The sequence below is a fragment of the Meleagris gallopavo genome, chromosome 11, assembly GCF_905368555.1.
Source record: "Meleagris gallopavo chromosome 11, MGAL_WU_HG_1.1, whole genome shotgun sequence".
In the NCBI taxonomy this organism is placed as follows: domain Eukaryota; kingdom Metazoa; phylum Chordata; class Aves; order Galliformes; family Phasianidae; genus Meleagris; species Meleagris gallopavo.
Window position 1 is genome coordinate 17,016,377 of NC_139414.1, and position 23,626 is coordinate 17,040,002.

General features: G+C 44.2%; 1 protein-coding gene across 6 annotated transcripts in view; it reads right to left on the reverse strand.

Annotated features, from left to right (window-relative positions):
* Positions 1–16,692: 16,692 nt before the first annotated feature.
* LOC100547178 (calcium-activated potassium channel subunit beta-2) overlaps positions 16,693–23,626 on the reverse strand; it is a 113,797-nt gene continuing 106,863 nt past the window's right edge. For all 6 annotated transcript variants that reach the window (XM_085233119.1, XM_031555183.2, XM_003209197.5 and 3 more), the window contains 2 exons: positions 22,096–22,291; positions 16,693–17,188 (listed from right to left, as the gene is read on the reverse strand). In XM_085233119.1, the coding sequence (XP_085089245.1) occupies positions 16,904–17,188; positions 22,096–22,291 (481 nt within the window). In that variant the 3' untranslated portion in view covers positions 16,693–16,903. The remainder of the gene's footprint in view (positions 17,189–22,095; positions 22,292–23,626) is intronic.

The window sequence follows — 23,626 nt, forward strand, 5'->3', positions numbered from 1 at the left end:
CTAATTTCTATTAAGTTGTGCTGTGGAAGGTGACCCTGGCTTTATGCACTTTCATTTTGCAAAACATGGGCATCCTTCTTTCCCACTGACTTCACACCTTGTGAAGAATTAGCATGCAAATAATAAATTCCTCTTGCTCTGGAAACTGTACTACTCATACTCCTATTGCATGCCATTCCTTCTATTTCCACTCTCATTGTTTGTCCTAATGTCCTGGACAAATGGATGTCAATGGTCTGGGGCAGCTTCCCATCATTATTCGTGCTCTGAGCCTGGTGCCAGCCCAACAAGATGTTCTGGGTGCCCAGGAGAACCCTGTCAGCACCGCTCAAAGGGTTTTATCATTTTTGTGGAAGCTGGGTACACAGCAGCAAGCCCACGCTGCCCTCAATGTAAATCCTCAGTACGCTCTGTCATTTGGTAGTTCAGCAATTAGGGAATCAATAAGTTTGAAGGCTTTAAAGCTTCTATTTCAGATTGGTAGTTAGAATCATAGAATGGCTTGTGTTGGAAGAGACCTCAAAGATGATTTAATTCCAACCCCTTCTGTGGACTGGCTGCCCCACCAGATCGGGCTGCCCAGGGCCCATCCAACCTGGTCTTTGCACTGCAGTGGAATTGCCAGGTCACAGCCAGAACCAATAGCTGAGCTTCAGGTAAGAAGGCATGGCTAACCTAGGGAGCTCAGGTGCAAGCAATGCTCCTAAGTGACCAGAAGATGTGGAGCCTGGAGGCACTCCTCCTCCTCCTCATTTAAGGGTTGGCAGCTGAGGATGCAGCATCTCTCTTTGGATAAAGATTGTGTTCCTCTTGAACTGTCCCTGGTTGTTACACAGGGTAAGCTGATTTTCCTTCTTCATTATCTGTTGTTGCTCTGTATGCCTGTATCCCATTTGAAGGTCTTGTCATTGCTTTCTTTTGCTGTACAGACATTTCCTGGGATGGGGAACCTACAGCTCTCTGAGCAGCTGGAGTGTCACAGACCTGGGCTCTGACTGTGGATCTTTCCTCAAAAGGCAACAATTTTTGTGTGCTTCTTCTCTGTCTGATTTGCAGCCAGCTCTAAAGCTTGAACCTTAATATTAGTTCCATTCCAACTGTTGAACAGCATTAGATGATTCATCTCTTCTATTAACACAAAAAGTAATACTGCTTTCTGCTTTGCAAGTAATGCCTTTTGAGAAATAGATGAAGACATAAGGGACGTCAAAGAATTATTTAATCTAAGCCTTTTTCTCCAGCCCTGCATTTTCTCTCTTTATTGAATAATTATGTGCTAGTCCCTGCCCTTGCCCCATTGTGCTGGAGATGATGCATGCTGACAGTGGCCATCTCTTGTGAGGGAAGGCTGTGATAAGAGTTGCACAAAGGCACAAATGCCCCTGGGTGGAACAGACTGAAGAAGAGGGAGAAGAGACAAGCTATGTTTTCTGTGCTCTGTTAGTAAGCCAAAGCCGCTATCATCGCTATCGTAAAAAATACCAGCCCAAACTTTGAAAGTCAAAGTGAAATCTGAATAATTGGGCTGAAAACCTCCTTCAGTGAGGAGTCAATATGGAGATTTTCTGCACTGATCAGTGTCTATAGAGTCATACATGCTCGTAATCCCAGCAAACGTTCTGAGGAGCCAGTGTGCTCCATGGCAATACAGATTGAGAAGTTTTTGTTTTTGGGGTGATGGTTGACAAGTGAGGTGGGTTTTGCAGCTGGAAAGTGAAGATCTGTTGTATGGATTTGAGCTCTCATTACAAGGTGAGGGCCTGGACAGAAGGGACACTGCACCCTTTCTCTCCCCTCTCTGCCATTAAGAGAGGGGGAAATAGATCAAATAGGAAATGTTAGAAGTAAAAATGAGAGTCAGGAGGAATCTTACAGCATTAGGCTTTGGGGAAGGATATTTGTAAGCCCAATATTCGGTTTCAAATAAAAATGTCCTGTCTCTTCCAGACAGATTCTTGCTGTTGTCAAAGGTAGCAGCTCTACCAAAACAAAGCTGCATTTTCTCAGCACATCATTATTATGGTTATTTTCCCAGCACTGACAGCATCCTCACTGCTTTCTCATTATTTAATAGATATGTAAGAACCTGGTCCATCTCCCATTGAAGTCAATAATGATCTTTCTTAATTAGCACTCAAATCACTACCAGTCTCTTAATATAGAGATGCAGCTCCTACTCTGTTCTCAGAGCTCTCCATGGCCAGACCCAGGGCTTTAGATGGCACCCAGTGACCATCAGGGGCTTTCTGAGATGCTGCTGGAGGAGGAGGACTCCAAAATGGCAGACCCAGCAGTGGACCAAAGGATATGGTGGCTGTGCCTGCAGAGGGGCAGCTTTGTTGCCCTGCTCCACTCCAGTAAATAGCCTGTGAGTGTCAGAACTGCAATTTTATTCACAGAAAAAGGAACCTTTCCTCCTTTTCCCTCTGAGCTGGATCCCTGAGGGCTGCAGTGACCTTGGCGCTCCCACCAAGAGCTGGGCTGGGGCCCAGGAATTAAGACATGCAGGTTTCTAAGGCCAATTACAGCACCTGGGAGTGAATGATAACTGGCTCGAGCTCTGCAGCCTGGAAAGCTGCTGCATACCAGTGCCAAGTTCACTGCAGTGGGCGCAGTGCAATTGATGTAGATACTGAGGAGGTGCAAAGGGAGGTGGACCCGTTCAGCAATGGGTGCTGAGACTGCAGAGTGTGTTTGCTGTGTGAAGTTCTTTATTCAGATTGTGATCTGAAGTGTTTGCAGTACTTCAGTCAAAAGGAGGAAAAAAAAAAAAAGGCAAGAAAGAATGTGCTTTGATGAACTTAAAGAGTAGAGCAAACCTGGTTCCCTGCTGACTGTACCAATGTTTGCTGAAATTTAGCTTATCAGCACATGGTGATATTTGCTAGCAAAACAGACTCTAAATGATCTAAACCAAAGCACCTGGGGCCATTATAAACCTCCAATGCCTTAGAATAGAAAATTGTCTTGTATGGGGGCACTCGGGCTTCTCTCATATCATCCCTCCCAGAGTCATCTGGAGACATCTGTCCTCAGCTAGGATTGTGAGGACTGCCACCTATTTTCTTCTCACTGGAAAGCCTATTTTACATTTGCACTATTTGCACTCTTGACTGCTGATTTTTTCACAACTACTGGGTACAACTGAATATATGGGATACAAAAACAGAAATAAGTGCTTTGCCCTGGGTTCCATAGGAGATTAATGCTGGAGCTTTGACCACTTTTACTTAAATTCCAGACTCGTGTACTTTGCCCCCTCCTTCCTCTTTGTTTGAGTTGATAACAAGACCCTCCTGACAAGGACAGCACCTGAAGTGACCTATTAATGTATGCTGCTGGCTTGGGTGCAGGGGCAGACATCAGTAAATAAGTGCAAATATCAAGAAATACTGATGGGACTGGGATTTTTCTTGTAGGGTGGAGCACATCAACTAGTGATGGGACATGAGATAATGGCCTCAAGTTGTGCCAGAGGAGGTTCAGGTTGGATACTAGGAAAAGAGCAGTGGTGCATTGGCACAAGCTGCCTGGAGAGTGGTGGAGTCAGTGCTCCTGGAGGTATTCTAGAACTGTGCAGATATGGCACTGAGGGATGTGGCCAGTGAATATGGTGGGGCTTGACTGATGGTTGGACTTGGTGATCTTAGAGGTCTTTTCTAACCTTAATGATTCTATGACTAGCTGCAGCAGATTGGGTGCATGGGGAGCAGAGCCCCTTGCTGGGACCACGGGCTGCCCCAGCTCCAACTCCAACGTATTCTTTGTTCACTCATATCTCACAGTGAGGTTTCATTTATCTATATGTGCTAGCTCAACAAAACATCCATTTCTTAACTGCTATGATAGTCTCACCTCTGCTGCCTTTTGAAAATAGAAAAATCCGTGCAGTAAAATGGAGTGTTTTGATGAGTATCTTCATGCTTTTTCAGCTCTTTCTTTGCTTCACATCATAGTAAAGTTCAGAACCTCACCTCGGCACCTGCAGGACTGCCTTCAATTTACATTAATTTCAGACACCACAAAGTGAATCCCTAATAATTTCCTGAGCAATGTTAACTTTTTTTTTTTTTTTTGAGAGAGAGAGAGAGAGAACGAAGGAAAGAATCTGAAAGAAATCCATATACTATACATAATAACAATTTGCTGTGAAGCAAATACCCTTAATGTCCCAGTGAAAGCTCTTGCAATAAAATATATACAGTTCTCTTTTTGGCTGTTGATTCCAATTTCATAATGTTATGCCAAGCCTTTCAATTTTTGGAGCAAAAAGAAAATAAGATCTCAGTTCTTCATACTCAGGAGCAGTACAGCCTCATGGCTGGGAGCTGAGATGATTCCTGGACTTGCCCGGGTATGGTGTGGAGAGGGAAATCCCCCTCCCCTCCCCTCCCCTCTGATGCTTTTCCAGCCTGGAAGGAGAACTTTAAAGAGCAGTCATTTAAAATTATGATATATATTCCATCAAAAAGGGTTCTGGCTTATTTCTAAAGCACAGAAAACTGAAAAATGACTTTGTTTAAGCAATGTACTTATCTCCATTGGAATGTGAATGAAGATTAATCCTTGGTCATGTTGGAAAAGACTTAGCTTTGAAATCACAGGTCCAGTAATTTAAAATTAACATATACAGCAGAGTGAGTTCTTTTCCTGTGAGTTTGTCCACTATGGGCACTTTTTACCTCAATTTAATTGACTGCCAATTAATGTTAAGCGGTCACACATTTTTAAGTCTGGTATAGACACTTTCCCATATTAATCTCCATGTTATCTGAGATACTACTCCACCAACTCCAGAGACTGTTTTGTCTATTAGATATGTGATATAGAAGAACAATATATGATATGTGATGTTGAAAAGAATAACTGTATTTAAGACAGCTAGGTTTTGCACCCTCCTACAGCCCTTCACAAGGAGCCAGGCTACGTAAGCTGGTACAGGCAGGAGAATGAGCAGCTTTCTATAAATGCCAGAAATGTGCATCTCATCTAATCTTGTTCTGAGAGCGAGTACAACCACCTGCTGATGGTTGCTAATGATGAGAGTGGGGCTGCATGCAGTTATGGCTGAGCTAAGCCAGTATTTGAGAGGGAAAATTGCTGGCAGAACCGTTTGCTTGCTGGTGGTGAGGACCTTGTGTCCCAGAGTGCCAGTGACTCATTCTTAGATCTCAAACAACAAATGTGTTGCCCGGTGCTATCATGACAGATGCAGCAGAAACCATCAGGGACTCTTTTCTTTGCCTAATGAAAGCAAAGTATTTAATCAAGAGAGACCAAATGGATTATTAGAACTACTTCTTCCAGGACATGTGCTGAACAACTTTCATCAGGACTTGCACCAGCACTTCAATGGCTGGGTCTGCTGAGCCCACAAAGTCCCCAGACCACAGTGAACGCCTCAGAACTGGAGTGCTATGGGCAGCAATGCCACAGGCTGGGCTGGGCAGACTTCCTAATTCAACCATACCGAACAGATTGGCCATACCAGGAGAGTACATCATGGGGAATTGGTGCCTTAATACAGGCAACAAGGACATTAATTCCCCCCACACACAAAGTGACAACAAAAAGCCATCACCCTTAGTTTCCAAGATGAACTTGGTCTTCACAATTCAGCCTCAAGCAGATCTGCAGTTAACCCTATAGCCTGAAGAATAGGAGCTTCTGCAAATGTGACTGAAGGAAGCCCCCATGAAAACACTGAACGTGTCTCAAGCAAGGTCAGTAACAGTGCCACAGTGAGTTGAGCTTTAAGGAAGAAAATGCCTTTTATTTTTAATTATTATTTGAAGAAAGGTGGATAGTTCCTATTGATTTTCTTTAGTCAAGATTTTTGGAGTGATTCCATGAAGCAAATTTTACTGCAGTGTTCTTGAAAATAAATGGACCACATATTATGCTCATTCGTTTAAACCCACCAGATCTATTTAAAAAGAATAGGAGCTGATTGTGTTAGCTTTCTGTAATTGAAAAGGGGCTGGCTGCGCCACTCTTCTCACAAAGTAATTTGTCTGCTTGGGAGCTGGATCATCAGCTGCAGTTAAAAATCCTGCTACTTTTAGGATTCTTGTTTTGTGTCTCATTCTGTTTTGTTTTCGTTGTTTTTTTTTGTTTTTTTTTTTTCTCTCCAAGCTTTCCCAAAGCTTGGCTTTGTAACCTACAGAAACCGTGGTGAATGAAACCAAAGCCTGTCTCCTCACTGACCTTTTTCCCCCCTGCCATTTGGATGGCGGTTCTCCTACTGCCTGACTGCTTCCCTTTAATGTCCTCCCTCTCACACAGAGACTAATACAAAGAAAAAAAAACTCATCCCAAAGGAGCCTCTCTCCTTCCCACCCATGTTATTTTGGAAACAAGGAAGCAGGAAAAGCTTGAGCTGTAGGATCCCACATTAGGATCTCAGAGAAGAGTTGTTGCATGGGTGTGCTGCCAGGGCCTGACAGCTTTCCTCCTGATTTGTGACCCTGTGGGAGGAAAAGCAGTCAGAAATCAATGTTAGTGGATTTTAAATGAACTCCTAAGTTATCTCACCTTTGGTCATAGTGGATTAACTCCAGAATGATTCCTAAAAATTATATTGGTTTTAAAAGCATGGTGGGTAAATTGCATTATATATCCCACTGCCAGAAGGGGGGAAATAATAAAAGAAAATGCTAGAAAAAAGCAGTAACATTTTTTCTGTTAGATTTCATGTAAAGACCTCTAGATTTACCTCCCAGAGAGCTACTGATGAAAACATCACAATGCAATAATATTCGTGGTGTAAGAACCCCTGCACTGCTGCTGCATGTGGCATAGAGACCATAAAGATAATATACATCAACTAAAGAGGTTTTTTCTTAAGTATATGAATAGAAGGTCATCTGCAGGTTGTTCTTCTTACTGGCTTTGGAACCAGGTGTCAGGAGGTTTAATCAACGTACACTTATTTGTTAGTGTGATACTAGTGAATCTTTATTGCAGTGGAAGAGAAACACCTGTGACAGGAAAAAAAAGCACTATAAGTACTTCATCATTTCAGCCACAGCTGCTCCGTGGCACTTGTGCTGAATTGTAAGAGATAGTAAAACCCATAATCATTTCCTTCTTCTGCAGCTTCTAGCCAAAACACAATTAGAGTGAAACGCTGAGCTTTGCAGAAAGGAAGAGGTGAAACCACGACTCCCAGTGCCATCCCCCAGGTGGGATGGGGACCCTGAGTGAGGAATGTGGAGAATAACATCCGGCCCAGGAGCACACACACAGGTGGGAGGATGGAGCTCCAGCACAGCTGCTGGGGTCAGGGAGTGTGGGGGCCACAGGTGGGCCTGGTTAGGATGGTTAAGGCCTGTTTGGGCCTTCAGTCCCAGGCTTTAAAAGTGCTTAAAGCAGTACTTGTAGGTTCTTTGGATGGTTTTAGGCTTGGATGCAGCGTGTTGGCTTGTTTCCTGCCTCCTAGCAGTGCTCCACAGGTATGTATTGTGCTATGGATGAGTCTGTATGGGCTTGGAGACCTAAATGTACTTATTGCTTTTGATGCTGTGCTCTAAGTGGGGCTAGAACAGGTTATTGGTGGAAATAGTTTTCTAGGACTATAGTGCTTCAAGGAAAAGAGAAATCAAACTCCGTACCCTGGTGCACACATTTTTATCTACTAATTAAAGGCTCTTATCACACCAAGCTCTACTTTAAAAATAGTTCATAGTTCTCCTATGGACTGTTGAGGAAAAAGACTTTCTTAAGCAACACATGGTAGAGAAACTTATGCACTTCCTATTACTTCTGCTTCTGGAGAGACAAAGTTGGGAAGGGGAGAGGGAGTCACAGCAGTGAAATATTTATCTCCTTCTTAAGTAAAAATAGCTTGAATTGTACTTACTTCTCATCTCCAGCCAATTGAGAAGATAAGGCCCCCAGTGCAGAAAGAAGTGTAAGGAGAAGGTGATGATGTCCTGCTTGACTTGAAGCAATCCACTGTGGAGAGCCTCAAGGTTTGGTAGTGTCACTAGCCCTTGTTCCTTTCCCTCTGGAATTGGTGGTGGTTGTTTCTGGAGCTCCTTGCTCCAGTGGCACCAGAAGGTACCTACCATAGGTAGGTAGAGTAGATGTGGCACTTAGGAACATGGTTGGTGATTATGGTGGAGATGGGTGATTTTAGTGGTCTTCTAAGATCAATGATTCTATGATGTTTAGCTGAGAAAAGTACAGTTGGTGTGCTGAATGAGGAAATCTAGATGGGTTTTGGAACAAAAGAAACCTGCCTTCCACCTTACCCTCTGCAAACCAGAGCATACTCTGAGGATTTTCTGAGTGTTGTCATTGTCAGCATCTGAAAAATATCAACATTGGTGTGTGGAGCATCTATAATGCTCCACTTAGAAACCCAATTCTAAAAGGTGACCAAAGAACAGAAATAGGTATGTATTATTTTCCTATCCCTTCAGTTTTATGTTGTGATAAGGACAAGGTGGCCCCACACTGGTGGTTTGGGGAGATGTGTGGCTGAGCAGTACTAGGCCTGCACTCGGCGTGGAGACCCCTCCTTTTTGCCATGCACATCACATCACCCGATTTTCATACACAGCTGTTCCAGCACCAATTAGTCATGTGATATTTGAAACCTCAAATATTCTTTCCCTGCTTATCAACACTGTAATTATGGCCCATCAGGGCTTTATGCTCTTCTTAAAATAAAGACCCAAATGCTGGTGTTAACCCTTCAGCACTGTGCCTTGGCCAACTTGTGACTTGATTTAAATCTCCAGGATAAATTGAGTTGGAGAGTTGGTGACTGTCCCAAATGCACAGAGCAGACTTTGTTGGCAGAATGGGCTGTGAAAGCCTGAATTTAATTTATTTGCTGCCAAAGTATGCGTAAAAGGGCTGCAGTTTGCTGAGCCCCCCATGGCACTCAGTCCAGAAGAGTGGTGGCCATTTTGTGGGTGTTGCAGGACTTGACCCAAGTCAGGGATGCATTGAACTCAGCACAGTTTATTGCTCATTTTTTCAGCTGCATCCTGACTAACTGCAAACCTCTTCTGCTGGCCAGGCCTATATTTTGCTGACTTGAACCACTCTAGAGCTGAAAGTCCCCAGAATTGTGTGAAGACAGTGCACTTGCAGGTACCAACAGGTACAGTTATGGGCTCTACTTCTGCAAGCAAACACAATGATTTGGAAGGCTGTCCATGTGCCAGCGCTTCTACCCAGAGGCCATCTGAATGCACAGATGTGGAGCTACAGCTCTGGAGCACTGCTTTGAGCTCTGCTGATTCCTGTTCCTTGCGCTTGCTGCCTCCGTGGACGTGCAGTCAGAGGAGTGCTCTGTCTGAGCACTCACTCCCTTGCACTGGACGTAGCCCTGGAGACTGCAGAGGTCAGCATGGCAGATGCAGGAATATGGGGCTATTCCTTGCAGTACTTGGTCTTCTTGCAGCCTCAGTGCCTCTTGGGCCTGCAACAGTCCTGTAACCTGTGAACCTACTATCAGAATCTGTGCTCTTGAGGCACCCCAAAGCTAATGGGCAGTGAGGTTCAGGTCTGGACTGAAACTCATAGTTCTGAGGACACATCCAAGCTTTGAATATCTGCAGAGTCCTTGTCTCAGTGCATTGCCTTATTTGCCAGGGAACCCTGTCATGCTGAGTTGGCAGATGTAATTTTTTTTTTTTTTCTGTTTATAATGCTTGATGTTTCACAATGTGCATATGCTTATTTTCTTCCTGAGGAACAGGAGATACTACATGGTGCAAGTATGCTATGCATTGAGATTGTGTTAATTCTTTACATTTCCTATGCTGGAGATATCTTGGAGTCAGTGAGCATGAACTCTGACAGATTCAGACCAAAGGCTTAATAATAATAATAAAAAAAAGCTGGATACATTAGAAGTAAACACGTGAGTGATATAGACTCTGACACAGTCTCTGCTGCCTGTGAAGCACTAGTAACCCTGGGGAAAAACATTTAGAAAAAGAAAATCCAGGTAAATCAATTAGTTTTACTTCATTTCCTTCTCATTTCTTTCACTGCCTTATCGTGTTTCACCACATTTTGCTGTGACATGGCGATGTGCACCATGGCTGAGAACTGATTGCACATCATGGTGGGGATGGTCACTGCTCGTGGAGAGTCCTCAGTCTGTCTGCAGTGCTGATGGCTGTGGTTGACCAGCTCCCATCTTTCCATGCACACAACCACCCTCCTCTGTGACCTGTCCTATAGACAATGTCCAGATGAACTGGGGGAACATGGCCTCCAGTAGCTGTTGAGTCTGTGTTGGTAAATATATATTTTACTTGAGGAATAGACAGACCTAGGACTTGAGGGGAAGTCTGTGTGCTGGTCTCATTCTCTTTGATCTGCTCTGGCAGACTTCTATGGGAGAGGTGACAGGAGCTGGTAGATAGGATTTCTGGCACAGCTCTGCTTAGAGCAGAGCCTAGCAGTCCTATTTTGCACCAGTCTGGCCTTTGGCAGAGTCGAGCAGGAAAAGGATCTGTGGGATTCTGGGGGCAGAGAGGCTCTCCATCAGTCTCTTTTCATCCTCACCATGTCCTCTGCTGAAGGACATCAGATGTCTTCTGACCCTCCACTGGATACAGAGACTGTCTTTACATGATACTGTGCCACAGGAAAATAGTTCAATCTGCATGCTTCTGGAGCCCACCTCTGAGCTAGGCTGCTCAGGGCTGGCATGGCTGTCTTTGGAGAGAGCCTTAAGCCTTGGAGAAGGAGACATAGGTTCTGCTGGACGAGCAGCAATTGACAGCAGCTCTGTCGGGCATTGAGGGCACACAGAACAACAAGGGTTAAAAAGAAGTAGAGCAATGACTTATTAACTCAATTTCTTCCACTTGGGTCAAGGACCGGGTGTCCTGTGGAGAAGTGGTATGTCACTGTATAGGTAAAGTCTGTATCATAATGCATATATACAAACGGTGCTGCATGAAAACTGTTCAGGCAGCTCTATTTCTGGCATTTTGAAACTTTAGAGTGCTTGCTTTTGCAACCTGAATAATGTTCTTTTAAGTGTATGGTTTGGGTTGGTTTTTGTTGTTTTTTTTTTTTTTTAGTATGTAATTATAATCTTGTTCTACATAATTTAACAGCATCAGAGCAGGCTCTTTTATCCAAGGCTGGAAGTAATTGTTGCCCAAGCTTATTGCTCAGCTGAGGTGACATGAGGAAAGTGCTACTGTTGGCCATACAACAGAGCACAGGATGAATGAGCCCATTCCTGGCTGTGCATGCACAGAGGGATGACTCTGGGCTTGGAGTGGTGATCAAATCTTTGCCATACTCTGGATCCTTGGGGTGGTAGCAGTGGGTCCATAGTAAGCTGCAGGGGGGACAGTCAGCTCCCAAGACAGAGGGCTGGTGACACCAAAGCTTCCTTGTCCAGGAATCTGGATTTTGATTAATGCTGACTCCAGCTATATAGCACTCTGATGGGAAGCAGATGGCTCTTGGGCTTTGCTTCTCCCGCTGTTCTATGTGTGTAGATCAGCATGGCCACCTCGTTACAGGGAGAGAGGCCAGAAGGGGTGGGAGGGAACTCAGAAGGGATATTGAGGGAGCAACACATTTCCCAGATCATTAATCTGCTATTTGCGGCCAGAATGATATTGGCTCGAGATGAAGGACTGCCAGAGATGGCAGCAGAAATCTGGGACTGCAGATGTTCTCCCTCCTTCAGGTGACTGCTCAGCAGCACAGAGCTAATGGCAGGGAACAGGGAATCAGAAGCAGCGTGTGCGTCCTGAATTTCTACTAGCTGACTGTACTGTTGTGCACAAGTGTAAAGCAAGGCATTGATGGCTTAACTCTGGTTGAATTTCCGTAACTTCAGGAGGAATTGTGATGGAATAAAGGCCTCCCAGTTTTGACAGAAGAGTATCTGAATTTCTTGTAATGGCAGTTCTAATTTTGATGCTCCTTAGCATGGGGAAAGCCTTTTGGTTAGCTCTGCCTGTGTCCCTAATAGGATGTGTCAGAGTTAAGAGTGAAAAATGGAGTGTGATACTGTTAGCAGAAAATCAGGCTTTGAGTGAGGTCGATCAAATTGCTCACTTGCAGCAAAGTCCATCACAACCCCAAACATGGCTCCTTGCTGGATGTATCCTGTGCTATGGAGCCTGGCAGCTCTCATTCTGCATCTGGTTTGGCAGTGCTTGTGTTCTTTCCTTGCACGGCACCTAGCTGGGAGCACCCAGCTCTGCAGTTCATTGTGATTCGTCCTGTGATCCCCTGTGGCTGTGCTGAGTGGGGATCTGAGCACTTCAGTGTTTGGCCCCCAGGCAGACAAACATCTTGGGTTTAGCAAACTGAAAGCAAGCCTGGTGTTAGTTTACCTGGTAGCATTTCCAATTAAAGTGGACCTCTCTAGGCTGCTGGGGACATTGGCACTGGGAGCTGCCACCAGCTGCACCACTGCTACCCTGGTGATGGTGGATAAATGCTGCTTTTCTCCTTCCCCTCCTGGTGCTGTGGTGCTGTAGGCTCTGATGCTTTGCTTTACTCATGGCTGTGATCAGTGATGTCTCTGGGGTTTGTTAGGGTGGCCGTGTCCCCGTGACCGATCCCACGCTCCTCTGATGGTTGAGGAGAATGGAAGAGAAGAAACATGTCACCAGTCAGCCTCTAAAAATAAATTCTTTGAAACATTCACTGAGCAATTGCCGATAGCTTTGTTTCGCACCAGAGGAACTATTATATTTATTTTTCAAGTCTCCCTAGTAAGAAAGCTGCTCCTCTCCTGGATTTCAGCAGGCAGCAGTGGGTCAAACTGAGAAATGGAAATTGTGTTTTGAAAACATTTCAAACCAAATAGTTTATACTTTTTCCCCAGATAACCCAAACCACTCAGAAGAGTCTGTATGCAGTTGTGAAATGTTTGGGTACGCCACAACTGCGATTTCCTCCTGGACTCAGTGCTGGGAAGTGACAAGCTCAGGGTGCTCAGTGAAGCAGGAAAGTGTTCTTTTCCCTGGGTCTATGATAGATGACGAGCAGTGCAGCAGCTAATGGAGAGCTGATGCTATCATGCTCAGGTTCTGAGGCTGCAAGGTTGCATTACTGCAGAGATATTGGTTCAGTCCCCTTGGAAAGCTGCAGCTCTATTTGTATGGGTATTATTGGATGAGAAAGGGAATTAGGTGCCCAGTTCTTAAAGTGCTGTCACACTGAAATTGCCATTTCCACTAGAGATTTCACTGCATTGCTGTAGGGCTGCAGTTTCTGTAACACAGGTGCTGGAACCTACTTTGCCAGGTCAACAGCAGACATAGCTTTGAGTCATTTCACTGAGCTGCACTGTACCTTGTGCCATGCCTCTGCTGGGCACCACTTTTGGGATGCATGCTTAAATGTGAGCAAATGCTGTTGTGCTGCCCGAGAACCCCCTTTACACTCACAAGGCTTGTCTTTGGCTAGCAGTGCTCTCTGTGATGTGGCCATGATGAAGGACCAGTGAGTCCCCAAGGTGGGGGCAGTGGCTGTGTCCCCAGCCTTGCCTTGAGACTTTGTGCCAGATCTGCGATTGTGGCACTGTGTCTTCTCAAGATGTGCAGCTTTCTCATTTCCCGAGCCCCCTTTCTGTTTTAGCTCCAACTTCTACTGATTGCTTTCTGGGTACATTTTCTGAGATAAAAGAGATGTCTGCTCAAACAGAAGAGCTAAACCCAACTGTGCTTTCTGTTGTCCTAGCTGGTGACATTTAGTAGGTCCGCAGCAAAGTGCCAAGTTTCAGAGAACTGCAGCAGGGTTGGTCACACTTGTTCACAGTTGTTCCAGAATAGAAATAAGACCTGAAGTAAATAATCTAATTAAGAAAATACCTATTAAAAGGCTGTGTGAATGTGGCACCTGCAATATTACACATATCCTAAATCTCATGAGTGGACCCCAATGTGTCCAGGCACTGTGCTGACATTTTCCTGTGATGCTTTTCCATTGGGAGTTTTGCAGCCCCGGTTGCTCCTTCCTACCCCAGCTGGATATGGTGTGAGATGGTTGTGCCAAGAAGCATATGCATTTAGTTGGCATGGTGATGATGGGATGATGGTTGGTGTAGGTGATTTTTAGTGACCTTTTCAATGTGGTGGGTTTGTGTGAACACTCAAGTTCACCCCTAGAGCTGTGTGTGGATAGGGGATGTTTCTTATTCATTTGTGCTGCCTACAGGAATATCAGTTTTGTTTAAAATGATATTGAAATGGTGGTAGAGAAGAAAAGCAGTACATCTTCACCAAAGCACTCCTCTTTGGGGCAGCAGGAACTGTCAACATTGTGTTTGCAGTGCTAATGCTTCTGTGGGGGGTTAACTGTGCCAGGCAGTTAATTCCCTTTAAAATTACTGTTTTACCTCGCTCCATCCAATTACTCAAGTTATTTTGCTATCGCACGAATCTCTCTGTTAATGTCAACAAAATGATTACAGAAAGCAGCAGCATCAAGGTGTGTCACCCACAGGGAGCACTGACAGCAAGAGCAGCGTGCAGTGTGTTTCAGGAGCTCCATCAGCACCAAACGGCACTGACACGAGCATCCTGATTGTCATGCACGGACCTGGGGTGATGTTGGATTTGTGAGCTGAGATTGGCAGCTGGCTCTCCCTTTGGCATGGCTGGTAGCAGAGCGGTGAATGGGGGTCAGTTGAGCACCAGCACGGTGCAAGCCCCTCTGCTTGAAGGGAAAGCAGGGTTGTAAAGGAAGAAAACTGGGAGCCGCGTGGCTGTATTGGTCCTAAATTTGTCCCAAAAGGGACAGCTTTGGCTGAGGACAGAGTATTTTTGCTCAACAAAGACTTTGCCACACCAGTCCCGCTAACGTTGGGAGTGCACAGGTCTGCTGTGATCCATGTGAATTCCACAAATTGATTCAGAAAATATTCTACACAGAAACCTTCATGAATTCCCTGTTGCATCAGCACTCCTGATTTCTTAGCAGCAGGAGCTATAAAGGAAAGTCTAATGAAAAAGCCAAATCTGAATGCAGAAGATATTGAAATCTAGAAGATTTAATTTAATATTTTTATTACATATCTTTGGAACCCTGATTATCCCCCCGCCCTTCAGGCATTTATTTACCTAAGGAAAATTATACTACTGATTACAAGATTGCAGCTCCATTTTCACTGCTTAGAACTATTTTTTTTTAAACAGCTCGTGTTACACTTGCATGACTTGTAAAGTTTCATAATATCTTGAAATTTTTAATGCTATGTTGGAGAAAGGTACTTACGTAGAGATGAAGGAGGCAGAAGATTTGCTTTGCAGTCTTTTTGAGGGGGAATATGTTAGTTTCTTGGCTTGGATAGGCCTATGAATGATTCCTTTGAATCACTGGACAGTGAATTCATGCCCTGCATTTGTCCTTCAGACTAAGTGCAAAGTGAGAAACTATGAGAAGTACCTTTAAACACAGGATAAAAAGGAATGTTTTCTATGCAGGGAATAAAAATAAATTATGCAGAAATCATGACTATAGAGTGTGTGTGTGTGTGTGTGTGTGTGTGTGAAATCAGACCTGCAATATTCCTGTGGTAAATAAATGACAGATAGGACAACATACTAGAAAAAAACACGAATATTTCCAATAAATCCTTGCACCTGGGCATTTTAAATCAGAATTCACTTCAGCCAGAACTGCACACTAAGTTGAAGCCAGGAGAGATTTCCAGAAGTATTATGATTATTACCTAACAATTCAGTTAATAAGAGCTGTGGAATTGGATTAGATTTTTGTCATTTTGGATGTTACAACAATAGGGACCTTTGCCTGACACAACATCATGAATATTGGATGGGATCCTGCAGTGCTGCTCCTCCATGTTATGATATTATCCAAGGCTGAAGGTTATGAATACATGAGTTACGTTGTTCACTTCTCAGTTGGTAAAAATAAAAAAGCCACCACCCCATAATCAAGTTCTGATACACAACTAGATATAATATAGCTTTTATATATATATATATATCTGTATATATATATCAAGTAAAAAAATCTAAAATAGTTGGAAGTAAAAAATGAAAAAATAGCTGATTGTGTTACTTTTTCTTTACAGTGATATGGTAGCAAATACACAACAAATGAGTAATAAACCTTTACATAAGGTGTTCTGGTCCTGTCTCCATCAGCAGGGCTCAGACTGAAGTACAAAATGGAACAAGGTGATTTTTGTTGGTTTTCTTTTTTTTTTTTTTTTTTTTTTTTTTTTTGGCTACAGCTTCTGCAGATGACAAAGATGCTGTTGGTAAGACAGAAGGAAAATACAACATAAAATAAATAAAACTCCAAAGTGTTTTGCAAAAGACTGTACATACCACTGGGTAAAATTTACTTCTGAATTGGGGGAGCTAACACATAGCATCACCAAGTCCTACTTAGGCAGAAAATACTCATACTTATCCTGGCCTTGCAGTAGTCTGTGTGGTGCCACCTGCTCATAGAAAAACCTCTGTTTTGTTTCTCTACTTTTTTCCCCTGCAACCAATAATAAAAAGGCAAAACCAGAAATCCATTGGCAGGGCTGAGCCAGATCTGAGGCCTCAGTTTGCACAAGTCATTTGCTGCCTTTTGTCCAGGCATGGATTTCCCCAGAATCCTTTACGTTGAGAAAGTTAATTGACTGAGCTTGGCAAATGGTCACACTGAGCCCAATTCTAGCTGTAGAAAAGAAAGAAGTAGAAGTCTCAGCATCAAACAAGATCATCAACACAAACAGTAATTTTTTTCGGTTGTCTGCATAATAATAACATATAGTTTGCATATAGAACAGCTTTTGCATTATTGCTCTACTTATAAGAATATAGTAAGGAACTTATAACAGACTTGCACGTTACAAACTTAAGGTTCTTTGGTGAAGAATGAGAAAACAGTATTTTATCTGTAATTAACTCTTGGAGGAGAGTTTTCATTCTTATCTGTTGATCCTTTGGATTCTCTCACAGAGGAGAGAAAGGTATTGAGTCAGCTTTACCATCGCAACGATGGCAACGCCGCCGATCATCATGCATGTGGGCCAGAAGAGTGAGTGGAACAGCACGTTGGAGCTGTACAGTTTGGTCAATATCACGTTCTTCTGAGTGCCCTCAGGATCATAGAAGCAGGAGAAGCGTTGATACTTTCGGAAGTTTTCCATCACAACGTTCACCATTGACATGGATTCCTCGTAGTTCTTGCCGCACTTGGGTATGTACGAACACTGGGGAGAAATCAGAGGGAGAAAAATGCAACTCCAAATCAGGTGCCATGTCTGTTTTCAGGTGCAAGCAGGAAAATCTCAAGATGATTATGCTTTTCATAATAACAGCGCAATACTATTAAGCTAATAATAAATTTATCTCAGACAAAACTCAATATTTTGTACATCTACAGAATTTCCCATTGAGAGCCTACAAGTGCTGTACAAATATTAATGCTTTAATTTGCACAGCAGCCTCGTGAGATAGGTGAATACATTATTATTGCTAATTTACACGTGTAAAAATGAAACTGATGAAGCACCTCTTCATCTTAAGTGGCATCCATACCCTTGCAGCAAGATGGGTAATTGACTTGCTGTAAATACATATCTGGCAGCTCAGATCTGGCTTGTATGGGATCAAAATGATCTCAGTAGTCATGGGTGTTCACTCACAAAAGGAAAGGCCAACAAGAAAACTTAATACAAATCTTCCATCAGGGCAGTGCCTCAGTTGAGGACAAATAGAAAGTCAAAGAGAAAATGCAGATTTTACTAGTGACTTCACCTCTTACTGGAGCTCAGCCCTGGCTCTTGAGCTGTTGCTTAACTTGCTCTTGGGTCCTGCCATGCTCCCCTGCTTGCACTGCTGATCTTGCTTGTAGGGGGTGATAGTTAAATTTAGGTAACTTAATGACAGCAAGAGAGTTTTTCAAAGGAAAAGAGATGTCTTTATTAAATTAATGCAACGCATAGCTTTTTATTATTATTGTTTGAAGTTATGACCTTTATAAATGTCCCTCTGTTCTTTTTCATGACTACACTGTGACTTCTCATAACGTACTGAGACAAATCTCTAGTCCTAATAACGATTCAAGGATTAACCTCATAACAGGATTTGATTGATTCATTGGCAAGTTTATTAGCCCAGAATGTGATTTGAAGCACGGCAGGAAGATTGTCTGGAGTTAGCCGACTACAGCATTAAGGGTAGAGCATGTCGGCCTGCCATAATGAATATTTCATAGAGCTCTAGAAATTAAAGATGGAAAATACCAGGGCAGTAGTATCTCATCCATCTTCCTGCTGGTGCAGAGCTGCTCCCCCCAGGATATTCTCTTGCACTCTGCCCAGCTTTGTCTTAAATGTTCAAAGCCGCAAGCCCTCTTCTAGTGTCTGTGACTCGTTAATAGATCATAATCTAGTCGGTACAGGAAAATTGTCAGTGAAGCTGTACCTAATTTTCTTTTACTGAATCATGCTATCATGGTCCTAACAGCAATATTTCCAGCTCTGATGTTTTGTTGGCTCTTTTTTTTTTTTATTGCAAGTTTGGTGTCAGATTTTTTTGCTCCTTGAAGTTGCAGCTGCTACTGTCCTGAGAAAGGAGACTGAATGAGGACTTGGCTGCTGTTGCACAGTCCTCTCCTCTTGAAAGAAAACAGCAGACATGTAAAAGCCCCAATGATGACAGATTCCTGGAATCAGAGTCTACAGAATTGTCCCCAGAGTTCAGCTGGGAGGTTCTGCAGATCCTGGCTTCCTGCAGGCTCGAGTATTCTGCAAGCACTTTTGAAGCAGACCTGATGCAGAAGCAAAACTCGAGCCGTTGCCTCCTACACAGAGCCACCAGCCGTGTCGGGCTGGTTGGGCTGCCTGAGCCAACCAGGTTTTAAGTGATGAAGCCATGGAAGGCAGTCATGCAAGGGAGCTTGATATGCTTTGCATCACAGCCAGGCTCCTTGTGCCAAAATCATCTCTTCTCATGCTTCAAGATAACGGGTGCCCTTCACTCCCTGTGCTAATGTCCTTGTTTCAGTTCTGAGCATTGTGTAGGTGATGGGCAGGCAGGCAGGCAGATGCTGATAATGGGATGCTTGCAGTGTTTTCTTTGGTTTGATTGTCATTTAGTTTTCTCAAGTGCTTGGCAGGGAATTTTATATCTGCCATTCTTATGCTGTGTCTATGAATGTAAACTACTAAAGCTGCTCTGCTTTATTACAATTCTGCATTGCCAAACACCTGGAGGTCCGCAAGTATGGAAGTAAACTTTGTCTGGACCTCTGTCTCAAGTAAGAATTCTGTGATAAACATGGGAAAAGTGGCTCTTGTGTTACTAGCGATCTGATCACAAAGAGCATGCGCTAGGTAGTTATAAAGAGAACTTGCTAGATTTCCAGCCCTACGTTTCTAATTTAAAGGACTGGGCAATTTGTACAGGCTATCTGCCTCTCAACTTGTCCAACCCAAAACCCTGCTCAGTGAAGGGTCACTTGGCCAGTCAAGCTGTGAGGATCTCCATGGATGGAGACTGCACAATAACTCTGGGCAAGCACATCACTGGTTCTGATGATCAAATCTGCTTGCTTACCTCACTTACAAAGCACGGATATAAACCAGTGGTGACATGAAAGGAATCAAGATGATGTACCATGGAATGGAATCGGGGCTTTTGGAACTGCTCTAAGCTGCTCAGTCCTTCTTTGGCATGGCAGATGGCTCTGGGTGCAGGGTACACTGCCCAGTGTACCTCCCCTGTCGACTGTTATAGTGTATGGCAACCAAGTAAGAAAAGTATAGCTGTGAAAGTATTTAAGTGCCGTGATTGTAGTATTGGCAAGGGGCTGGTCTTGCCTTAAGGCTAGAGATGAAGTACAGACAGTGAGAGGAATGACAAGCCATGAAAAACTGTGGATGCTTTTCTGGGATAGGCTTGAGCAGCTCAGCTGGCATCCATTTACTTCCCATTGAGACTGGCAGCGGCACGCCGTATGTCTCAATATAAATGGCACCTGTTCCATGTTCCCACGCCATGTGGGAGAGGAGCTCCGTTAGGTAGCAAGTCTCCTAGATTAATCATTATTTAAAATCAAAGTGCATTCTGCTCATTTTGCTGCTGGCAAGAGGGGAGAGATGGGCTGCAGGTGCTGCTTGGCATGCGTGGTGGTGCTCAACGAGGCAGGGGGACCTCTTGGAGGTCGTGTGTGCTGGTGTATAACACGTCTGCGCTTCTTCATCTGTGTCAGGGCTCAGTGAGCCAGGGCAGACTTCTCTCTGGCTTGTTTAGCAAGGAGGAAGATGGGGAATGCAGACCTGCAAGGTAGGGGTGGGGAGAGGAAGAGGGGGAAATAATGAAAATGGTCCAGTGGCTGCTGAGGATGAAGAGCTTGCTGGGACGTGGATGCAGGGGGTGAGGGTGGGTTTGCTGGGAAAGTGTGATGAAGCAGGAGGAAGGTGGTGAGTACTGAGCATGGGTTGAGCAGGTATGGGGTTTTTGGCATTTCCTCTGTCTTTTGGGAAAATACCTCACTTTCTAGTCCGTAGCCATGCATTGTGCTAAGGCTGTGATAGTCCTTGAGACTGAAGTGGGACATCCTTCTCCTAATCCCCCAAGATCTGCAGTAGGAATTGTCCCAGTGCTTCTATCACGTAATGCAGATCTTATAAAAGGTTTGGGAGGAGGTGGTCCCTACAGAAATGGGCTGCGCTGGCCTGAAGCCTGGAGGCTCTGCTGATCCCAGCCAGGTATTTTACAGACATGGTGAGCGTCCATTAAAAACCGTGTTTGGATTCAGGTCACATAGTCAGCAGCACATGAGGAAAACCTAGGAATCCTCTTGAGAGCAGAGCTTAACCTGTCAAACAACCTTGGGCTGGAGGAGTATTAACTGTGCCCACATTAAATTTAGAGGTGGAGGTGTTTGGGAGAATTTCAAGATCTGTTTTCATCAAAGAAAAATCAGTAGCAGAATGTGGAGATTTATGCTAAACCTCCTGATTTACTTGAATCCAGTAGAGTGCAGAAACTGATCTGATCTGTTTTAATCAAATCACTGGATTTTACTTCTGTCTCAGCGGAGAGTCGGATCTGCCCTAGCTTGGGAAATGGGCTGCAGGTGCCTCTTTTCTGCACTGTTGGGGTGGAATGGGGACACTGCTGTATTTCACACCTCAACTCCAAAGGACTTCGTTTCTCAGCCACAGGAGCTAATTATCCAGCAGAATAACCAGCCCTGTGCAACCACTCGACGCTTTGACTCATTTTAATATCACTTCATCTTAATATACAGAAGTAATTTGGTCTCCTGAACTGCTGCCATAAATAGAAATACAATAGGTTACGCTGTCAGCTGCTCAAACATGGGCTCTGCCATTGCGGACTGCAGCACGCCTCTAGTTTGGGGTTCAGTGACCTTGGATAACTAAGAAGTTAAAGCCTCGTGACTGAGCTGCATCCCATCTTGCTGCAGCCTGTGGTCTTTGGCATCCAGTGCTGGCGATGTGCAGAAGGGGAGATGAGAGAGGAATGTGTCAGAGCCCCATACGCAGCATCGCAGAGGCGACTCGCAGCCACCTGTGAGCAGGCTCTGCTCGGAGCGGTGCTGCCTGTGTGCCGTCTGTGCGCCTGCTGCCTGCGTGCCCACTGCCTGCATCACAGCCTCCAGGCAGGAACTGTCTCTGTCCCACCTGGACTGAATCGTGCTGGTGTCACACTTGCTGGAGCAGAGAGGACTTCTGTTAAAAATATTTCTGCTTTCAAAGTCTGGAATTAGGGAAATGGTGTGAGAAAATGGGCGTCTTAGTCTGCCTTTTTTTTTTTTTTTAATCTCTATCTTTCCTCTTGACAGTCTCTTTTCTATAAACCTTCAGCATCTTTGCACCATCTGTGACCCCAGCGCTGGGGGGAGGATAAGAGGAGGCTCCAGCCCCAGGGCTGTGACACTCCAGAATGTGCTGTCTGCATGGGGTGGAGGAGAATGTCCCCCTTCAGAGATGGAAGGTCTGTCTGGGCACTGCTCTCTGCTCTGCATTTATGAGGGAAGTAGGAGCTGCAAGCCTTATATCATGTTTAAACAGGGAATGGCTATAACACAGTGAGCAGCCCTCCAGAAATCCATTTAGGAAGAAATTTCATTCCGTGCTCCTACCTCAGAATTAATTTTCATTGTTTCTTCGGTGTGGTAGAGCAGAAGCCTCTGGCCAGAAGAAGTGAGATTGACGTACACCTGCAGGCAGGGGTACTGAGAGATTTTCCAGCAGTCTGGGCCGCAGCTAAACGAGCAGTTGAAGGTTTCGGTGATGGATGCGTTGAGAAGCGAACACTGAGCTTCTTCTGTCCAGACGCTAAAGCAGAAAAAAGGAGATGTCAGAGCATGGCTAGAATGGGTGATAAGCACTGACTGCAGCTTGGAATTTCCACTGGGGATATATGAGGGGAATCTTGAAGGGCTTTGAGACAGGGCTGGACTTTCTCGTGTTATTCTGCAGTGCCTAATGTTTGGGAAGATATCCCTATTCACTAATTTATGTATGTAGATGAAAAGGGAACTGGGTCTCAGTCTATCAAGATCAAAAGGAATCAGCAGAGAAGTGTACTGAGCAGCGTCCTCCAGGGAGAGCACATATCAAGTAGGACTGTGATGGGACGCCATGCGCTGAGCCTCAACCATTAACCATGGCATCCAACTCAGCTCAAGAAGGACAACCTCACATTGCTGGGGTATGGGTATTCACAAGCAGAAACCTGCAGAAACCCTTCTTTTTCTCACTTTTACCTTTGACTGCTGTTTTATTCACAAGCGGGGGTAATAATGTAACACCTACCCATGGGAGACTTGTGAAGTTGGAATGTCTGATACTTCAGGTACTTCAGGCATTTTTTCACATAGTTTGTTATATAAATCAGCTTTCTACATGAGCTATTTTGACCTTAGCAGCCTCTGCAATTGACCCTGATACTGCTGAAAGGTCTGGGAGGACAGTTTGGAAATGCAAATGCTCTGAGATACTTAAAAGGCCTCGATCCTGGTCTCCTAAAATCTAAACTTTGCTTGGACTTAAGAAGGGATGAATACTTTTATTGTACAAATAAGATGCTGGCTGGAATTCAGTTCATCCTCATGTGTAATGGTTCTTTTTCCTTATCATGGCAGGGTCGAGGAATGATTTTCAAATTTTGCAGTGATATAATTGAGGATATTCATACCAGTTAACTTCAGGCACTTATTGTGAATATCTTAATACAGACCCTGTGGTTGATAAGCCAATGTGTGCCAAGTTTTGGGCAGTGCCTCAGTTGGGGCACGCAGACCACCATTTTGATCCACAATTACACGTTTTTCATCCCTGTAACTTTGCTGATTGGGGTGGAAAAACCATTGTTGACAGTCTTATTTCTGTCTCGGATGGATTTTAAATAGGGCTGATGCTTGAAATCTGCTTTCAAATACTGCTAATGAATCACAGGCCAAAATTTCTGCTTTGTAGCAGAGAAAGAAGCCAGAGAAGGCCTTGGAAAAATTAAGTACAATGCAATAAAGATGAAAGACAATACTTCACTTTCAAAATTGCTGTGTTTTGGGAGGATTTCATTTCTTAAACGTGAAAGCAGTAACCCACACGGAAAACAACATGCTCCAAAGCAGCTGGATTTCTTTCCAAATTAATTCTCCATTTTTC